Source organism: Amphiura filiformis, chromosome 6 (assembly GCF_039555335.1).
Source record: "Amphiura filiformis chromosome 6, Afil_fr2py, whole genome shotgun sequence".
NCBI classification, from domain to species: Eukaryota; Metazoa; Echinodermata; class Ophiuroidea; order Amphilepidida; family Amphiuridae; genus Amphiura; species Amphiura filiformis.
Genome location: NC_092633.1, coordinates 44,660,515 through 44,669,251, shown reverse-complemented (window position 1 = coordinate 44,669,251; position 8,737 = coordinate 44,660,515). Strand labels below are relative to the sequence as shown.

Here is an 8,737-nt window from a genome sequence, read left to right as displayed (position 1 = left end):
TAAGGACACGAACCCTTAATTCTTGTTTAGATTTCAAGGGGAAGTATAGCTCCTATTTGTGTGTGAAAATAACATTTAGTCAAAGTAACCCCTTCGCGCCATTTGGCGAAACTTTACAGTATTGCGCATGATGCGCTAAAACATCATCCTATTATCCTATACTATTTGAGTTTATTAAAATATCTCAAAATTGAGTTTTATAGCTTTCAGTAATTTATTTTAAACAACTTCACACTATCTTCATCTGCTACTGCAAGTTTTGGAACAGCGTCTCTTGTAAACACCATATTCTGCGGATTTTGAAGGCCTTCGGCAACACAGCTAAGGAACTTTCCTGCCTCATTGTACTGTCTTATCTGCGCTGTGCCTTTATCCGGATAGTGAACCGCGACGTATAGATTACCATTACCATCGCTGCATACTCCTGAAGCCTTGAGACGATTGCCTTGCGTCATTGTATCAATGCTTGCTAGTCTTTGGCCCGTTAGACTTAAGACGACCACCGTTCCTGCGTCGTAATCACTCACAAGTATACGATTATCTTGCGTCACAGCGAGACAACCTGGGCGAATAGCTGGTGATAGTTTAGCGAGAACGGAACCTGTTTCTAGATTATGGATGGTGAGGGCAGATACTCCGTGGTAGCCAACAATCATATAATCTTTCTCACCCATCTGGTAAGCAGTGACAGAGCGAGGTCTTCCGATTGGATCCGGTTTGTCACCGATTTTAGGCGTAGCAATCTTGCGTAGAAACTTGCCTTCTTTGTTGAACACCCTTACGTTGTGTGATTTATCGACTAAAAGAAGGGTTTCGTTTGAGGTGACTGCTACATCTGTAACATTGTGAATGCCATCACTAGGGTTTGGTGTCTGGAGAGTTAATTTAGATTGTCCAGCAACATTGAAGACAGAAACGCAGTCCATGTCATGATCAGCTATGACTAAGTCTCCATTTGGACATGCGGCTATTCCACAAGCGCTCTTGAAACGAACCGGAAATTCTCGACACTCCTCTACTATGGTACCGAGCTGGAGGTCGTCATCCCTGGAATTATTGGGGACAAATGCAAATGGTTTTGGATTTCTGTCTATTGGACGGGGCCTGAATTTCCCGTCGCAAAGATCTTGTATCTTGCTGTCTAATGATGGATACAGCGACAGGAAAGCCGCGGCGGGAGCTTGTGTTATGGCGTTCTTAGCGACGTCGTAAACGTTCTGAGCTTGCTTTCTCATGTACGAAGTTTTGTTCTTGTGGTCTTGCAATCCTCGAAGTCTAGCCGATTTGATGTCATTCACTTCAGCTAACATTTTTCGTTTTTCTTGATCTATCTTGGCATGCATAGCCGTGGCCGCTTCGTCCAGCTGGGCTTGAACAAGCTGTGCTCTGGCCTCGATGCTATGCTTGGTTTCACCGTCTTGTCTTTCAGCAACAAGCAGAGCCTCACATACGCGTGCCAAAGATGGTACTCGCTTCTGTAGCTCGACTTTCTTCAGTTTGGCAGCTTGTTGTGGATCAATGTGATGATGTTTGGAGGATTTGGATCCCGCTGGTTTACAATCTTTACAGATGAGTTCCTCACATGTGAGGCAGTATACTTCTGCTTTCCTGTCGGATGTCTCGAGCAGGTTGGTTGGGTACGGGCGTTGCTGAACGAGGAACTACCTTCCCAGAGCGCATGTCATCCATGGAGGCCACCTGGTGATGACGTAATGCATCAAGTCCTTGATGAGCTGTCTTGCATGCTTTGCATAGATACCTGTGTTGAGTAAGATAAAACAACACACACAATTAATACTTTTCAATTTCAGAAAGCATACAATACAAAATGAAACGGAACAGTTAAGTTTGATGCCTCATTTGCCTTAAAGATGATGCCCCACTTTTGGTCTAAGTTCCTTAGGGAATTAGTCCAGGTTAAAATGTATCCATGTAAATTCTGTTCTGTCTATCATCAAAGTAACAGGTGTAAGTCAGTTCTTCACAGAAGAACTGGCCAAGCGGGGCGTCCTCTTTAACATGTTTAATATTCAAAAGTTGCACCTAAACCCTTGTTGCTTTAGTTGCTTTAGTTGCCAGAGTGCCAACTCACCGCGGATATCCTTTATCAGTCATGTCAGGAAGATCTTCCCTGGTCAAGTAGAGAATGTAATCATGGTGGTACACCATGCATGGTACACGGGTAATGGTGGTACACGGGTAATGGTGGTACACCATGGTACACGGGTAATGGTGGTACACCATTGTACACGGGTAATGGTGGTACACCATGGTACGCGGGTAATGGTGGTACACCATGGTACACGGGTAATGGTGGTACACCATGGTACACGGGTAATGGTGGTACACCATGGTACACGGGTAATGGTGGTACACCATGGTACACGGGTAATGGTGGTACACCATGGTACACGAGTAATGGTAAACTTTTTTATCTGTTTCTTGTTTCATTCAAGTAGTCACCGTGGCTTCAATGTTGTGATTTATTTTTGGTTTATTCCAGGCGATTTTAACCACAAATCGGTACGTCGTCAGCTTTCACAGACCCGTCACCTCAAAATTCCGAGGGAGCATACCCGTACCCACCAAAAATGATTGAGGTTCCCTGAGTTCGAATCCCGGGTTCGATCCGACGAAATGCATATATCAATTAGGTAAGTAGGCCTACTCGTATTTTGGAGTTGGCATTTTCTGCAGACCATGTCCCAGTTGAATTTAACCCACTGTTCAATTGCATACAATTTTCTTGTTTACAAATACACCTTTAATTGTATCATTATACGGACCCTGATTCAATTGTATTCACGTGAACTTCAGACGTCATGCTTTAAGTTCGAGGTCATTTGCAGGTGTTTGTTTGTATATTTGGATAGTATTATTTCTAACTTTGACTTTGACATGTAAAATAATAGACTGCTGTAGAGAGAACTTGTCGAGGGACATCCACAAATTAAACTTTCCGATGAAAATTCAAGTCTTGTCTGTGACATGTACTCGATGTACACTCCTAGCAATAAAAATCAGTTTACGAGATGTAGGCCTACTATAATAAGGGTTGATGTGGGGATAGATCATAATTCATTGTTTTCAACCATAAGCAAAATGTTGACAGATATTTCTGGTCCTTAAGTATGTTAGGAATGCTCCAAAACTGTGTTTAACAATTAAACAATTTTTGTTGTTGTTTTTTTTGTTTTTGGGTTTTTGGGGGTTTTTTGGGTTTTTAGAGGAAAAGCATTTATTCAAATATAAACATTCCACATGTAAAGGTATTTTTCTAATTTATAATGATTTTCCAATAATCTTGCTTGAACATTGATCGAAGGATTGATTATTTTCTTTCATTTTCATTTTCTATAATTATATGAAATCCGCATAAAATTAGATACAATATAATTAGGACAAATGCAAAAAAAGCAAATTGTCTTTTTTCCAAGAAAGATTTATGTTAACTTTGTGCTCGATCAAAAATTTGCTAACCTCGTGACAATTGCAGAATGTATGAAGTCGTGATTTAGGAAATGGAGACATACTTTTCCATGAGAATTCGGTTTAGTTTTGGTTCGCATCATCATGTCAATGAAGTCAAAGAAATGAGCATGAATTGTTTTGAGGCTTAAGGGATGGGGTATGAACGTTTGGACAGTATTTATTGTGGGACATTAGAGCACATCAGACATATCGAATTGTATTCTGAATACGAAGAATGTCCTTCTGATATCAAATAATTTAGATTTTTGAAATTCGCAATGTAATACACATTTTATGGCAAATGATTAAAAATTTATATTTTGATATTTAACAGTACTCAAGTAAAATTTTGACCTTTCGTATTGAAGATATGGATTTTTTCCCCAAACACAAAAAATAGGTCTTTTGGGGAAAAATCCATATCTTCAATATGAAAGGTCAAAATTTTCAATTGATCATCGGCTTTTCCTCCCAGCTACATATACTTTAAGAATATATCATATATAAAATTTACTTCGAGGACTGTTATATATCAAAAATGTGAAAAATATCAAATTTTAATAATTTGTCATAATGCTAGCTCCAAGGTTCCCAGGATCCGAGGGAGGAAAGCAATAAGTCCAAATATCGTGAATTCCAAAAATGAAAATAATTTGATATCAGAAAGACATTCTTCGTATTCAGAATGCAATTCGATATGTCTGATGTGCTATCATGTCCCACAAAAAATAATGTCGAAACGCTCAAAACGCGCATTCCAGATCCCGTAAGTCACAATTCCTAATTTTTTGTTCTTATTTATAGTATATTGTATATAGCAAATTATATTGCATGTTTTGAATTGTGTCATCATGATTAGGTTCATTAAACATTTTCCATACGCGTATGATTTTGTGTATTATTATTTACTCTCTGTTTGACGTAAGTGATCTAGGAGGGAGTTGTCAATTTATACCAACGCTCCATGGTGACAGTGTCAAAATGCATGATCCAAAGGGTAAGGGAGTGTATTTTTAGTGGATCGCTAAATAAACATCTCAAAAAAAGTAACTACCCCCCTTAAATAATGACCATTATTCAAAAACGGGAGAGTGTATTACAAATCTGTAAAATGCGTTGGAAGCAGAATTAATTTCTGCACATTTTGACACCTCACTAGCAATTGACTAAATATTGACGTCACAGCGTACATTTAAATCAATGTAACCCAAGATTTGAAAGTTGCAGTAAATTGTATTGATTTTGTATTCAGTGTAATGGAAGGAAATCTGTGTAATGATATCTGAGTGTTTTTGTATTGTAAAAATTTGTATTCAAGTGCAACTTTCAAATCTGGACCTCACTACATTAAATTGACCGGTGTTTTATTGTTTTCTAGGCTATCGTATCAAATGAGGTGTCAAAATGTGCAGAAATAAATTCTGCTTCCAACGCATTTTACAGATTTGTAATACAATAGCCCTTTTTGAATAATGGCCATTATTTAAGGGGGTTATCTACTTCTTTTGAGATGTTTATTGCTGATTTATTTATTTGTTTAACATAAAAGATTCCATGGTTTCAGTATTTTCTTTCATACAGTGTGTTTTTTTAAAAGAAAATACGATTTAAATAACTTTTTTTCGACTGAAAAAAGGGATATCGGGAATATTTTGCCATAGGTGGTTTTGTTACATGCTGTTGGCCAAGGCAGCATTAATTGTTTCGTGTGGTCTTTTAGAGCTGTCTTTGGAGAACAAAGAATGATATCAGCAAATTCAGGGAATCCCCCGACTGAACACCGAAGCGACAGGTATTTCATTTTATTTGTTGGTAAGGTGGTATGTGAGGCATTTCAAACTTGATAAAGAATGTGGAAATATAATGAAAATGAAATGATAAGGGAGATGTATGTATTAGAATCATAAATAGGCTAAATTGTTTAGATGAGGTCATTTCCTATTTCACAAACAATGCATTTTAAAGCCATAAATATGTATGATTTTTGTCTAATTTTAATTTGTAATATTAGATTAGCAATAAATGATAGGAAGCTGTTCTATCCATTTTAAATGCCCATTCAGTGATTTGCTCATCCGGTCGATCGTAAAAATCATCAAAATTCAGACTTTGGTACCTTTATCGTACATAAATATGTAAACATAGCCTGCTAGTGGTTCTGCCGAAAGCCGTGTATTTAAGACAAAAATAACGAATTTACATGAATCTATAAATGTAGATACTGACAGTATCTAAATTAGCTACATGTATTCGAATGGGGCTTCAACTTCGTTATTACTGCTGTTTTCTTTGTTTTTTGCCAAATTTTTCCATTTCAAATATACCAAATGACAATTTGAATGACTTATCCTTCACTTTTAAGCAATTTATTAACAATTTTATTTTTATACACTTTCGCTGGGATCACTGAATGGGTCTTCAAGTCTAAATTAAAACAACGTAAATATTACTAATAGTCCAAAAAACTAGGTTTGAAAACAAAAATTAACTAACATCATTTTGAAAGTTTTGACGTCGCGTACCTAGAAAGAGCGCGCAATTCTTTTTCCAAGAAAATAGTTCACAAAACAGTTTTGGTTCACTGAAATGAAACTAAAGAAACAATTTCTCAAGTAATTTTGTGTGCATGTATATCACACTTCGGTTAAACTTTGAAACTCAATTTCATTAAGGGGGTACTACACCCCTAGCCAATTTTTTGTTTATTTTTGTATTTTTTCAAAAATGATAGCGCATTGTGACAAGTAAGATATGTATATTATAGGGGCAAGGACTACAACTACTGCACTGAAAATTCAGCAACTCAAGACAAGTAGTTATTGATTTATTGATCAAATATTGGTTTTCCCTCATTTTTGACTGTAACTCCACAGCTGTTGTCTGTGCTGAAATAAAATTTCCAGTGTAGCAGTTGTAGACCTTGCCCCTACATATCTTACTTGTCACCAATGCTCTATAAGTTTTGAGAAAAATGCAAAAATAGGCACAAAATTGGCCAGGGGTGTAGTACCCCCTTAAAGCGGTGGACAATCACTAAAATGTCAATTTAATATGTTTAATATATTTTAACATTCGCACCTTCATAACATTTAAATAGCATGTGAACTGCTGTACGTGTAGTAGTCACGACTACACGAGTGTTAAAATTCTAACATTTTTGTATTAAAATTAGTGATAAAATTCGTGAAATAAAAGTGTCATGTGTTAAACTTTCAACGAAATAATGTGTTAATAACAGTGTTAGTTACGTGTTTGAAAGGTGTTGCTCAAATAGTTTTCATGGGGCCTATTTAACACTATTTTTTTTAATAGTGATGCATGGTATGCTCGCGGTGAGTCACAAATGGTAGCAATGGTCAATTATTGACAAGTAGGTCCTATTGTGAGGAAAAGTATAAAAACTTCTATTTTAAATATGCGAAATTTATATAGCGGTTTAGGCAAAAATATTTCTTAGGCAAGAAATTCTATTCCTATGTGATGTCACAAACGTTATCTGGTCATTGGCCTTTATTTGACACCTGCTCTTGAACCAAATATTCGGAGCTTTTGTTGTTTGGTAGCTTTTGGTGTGACTTAACTAGACATTCAACAAACTTAGCCCTCTCCATGCTGGTGTTGACTGCAGACGACAAATTTGAAAAAAATAATTCATGACCATATTTTGGAATCAGCATGAGAAGTGCATTAAAATGAGCACAAACAAGCCTAATATTGGTTCAGTGGTTCTTAAAATAACTCAAAACTTGGGACTTTTTATGTTGAAGCCTATGGGTAGCATGGCACACCGTAGCATAATATGCGAGTGGAATGTCAGAAACTATATTTTACCAGTTTTAGCCATTTAACTTTTTTATAAGTTTAAAACTTAAAAGTTTAAAACTTAAAAGTCTAAAAGACATGCAGTGTAAAATATTAAATATAATACACATTGATCTTATATAGGAAATGAGTCAGAGCATCTGCATTTCAATAGGTCTCGGGGTTCTTGAGTTAAGGCCAATAGTAGGCCTATATCAAATCGAAAGTCACGTGAAATTACAATTCATTATGTCAAGCCTTGGGATATTCTTTATTTAGACCTCTCTCAGGTTTTTTGTCTCAATATTTGAGTGTAAACACCGCTATGCCATACTCCCCACCAACCCACCTTAAAGTTATTATATACACGTATTACACGTTATTACACGTATCATGAACAGTGGCGGCGCTACGGGTGGTAAGGGGCATCCCCCAATATTTTTCTTGCCCCCTCCACACTTTTGAGGCAAAAAACCCAAATCACGTAAATTTCCACTTTTTGCGGCAATTTTACGGAAAATTTGCCAATTCCCCCCCCCCCTGAAATTCACTTTGCCCCCCACCCCCGGATGCCCCCCCGAAAAAATTCCTAGCGCCGCCACTGATCATTAAGTCAATTATTATAACTATAATATATAATATATAAAATAAATTAAAAGTTACCTTTTTGTCACAAAGGTGACAAAGGTCATCAATATGTGACTCTGAAGAAATCACTCTCAAATCAACGTTTCACCATGAAAACATATAATCCAAACATTATAATTAAACAAAAGGCCTACACTCCTAAAAGGCCAGTCGAATTTGACTATTGTAGATTCCTAATGAAATAAAATCTCACTAGCTTCACATGATGTCCAGTCAAATTTGACTGGCAATCATGTCAAATTTGACTGGCAATCATGTCAAATGTGACTGGCAATCATGTCAAATTTGACTATGAAACCATGTCAAATTTGACTAGAAACCATGTCAAATTTGACTAGACTAACGAGATGCTATTTTACTATAGTTTCGACTAAACCTTTTAAGAGTGTACATAATGCTTATTCTGTGTTATAACATACCTGTTACAATCCAAACACCTCGCTACAGCTGGTATTTGTTTCTTACAACAATTACACATTAATGGTTGTTTGGTCTTTGTCATCATTAACTGACTCCTCACTTTGGCATTATCAATTAGTGAATTCATGAGAAAATTATCCTTCAAATTGCCCACTCCACCTCGAGGAACTCTTGTCTTATGCCGGCATTCTGGACAAGTTATCCAGCCTTCTTGTTGTGGAGTTCGCTCTAAACACGATTCACAATACGAATGTAGACATTTTAACACTTTAGGTCGAGTAAATTTCTCGAAACAAATTCCACATTGTAAGAAATTATAGTCAATTTCGGCCACTTTCTTGGAGGAGACCGCCATTGTCCTTTAAATTCACTCGCGAAGGTGTATAACCGAATATGT

General features: G+C 36.8%; 1 protein-coding gene across 1 annotated transcript in view; it reads right to left on the bottom strand.

Annotated features, from left to right (window-relative positions):
- Positions 1-205: 205 nt before the first annotated feature.
- LOC140154546 (uncharacterized) overlaps positions 206-8,737 on the bottom strand; it is a 34,007-nt gene continuing 25,475 nt past the window's right edge. Inside the window, exons 2-3 of the mRNA XM_072177112.1 lie at positions 1,666-1,759; positions 206-1,619 (exon numbers count right to left, since the gene is read on the bottom strand). Coding sequence (XP_072033213.1) covers positions 207-1,619; positions 1,666-1,759 — 1,507 coding nt within the window. The 3' untranslated portion in view covers position 206. The remainder of the gene's footprint in view (positions 1,620-1,665; positions 1,760-8,737) is intronic.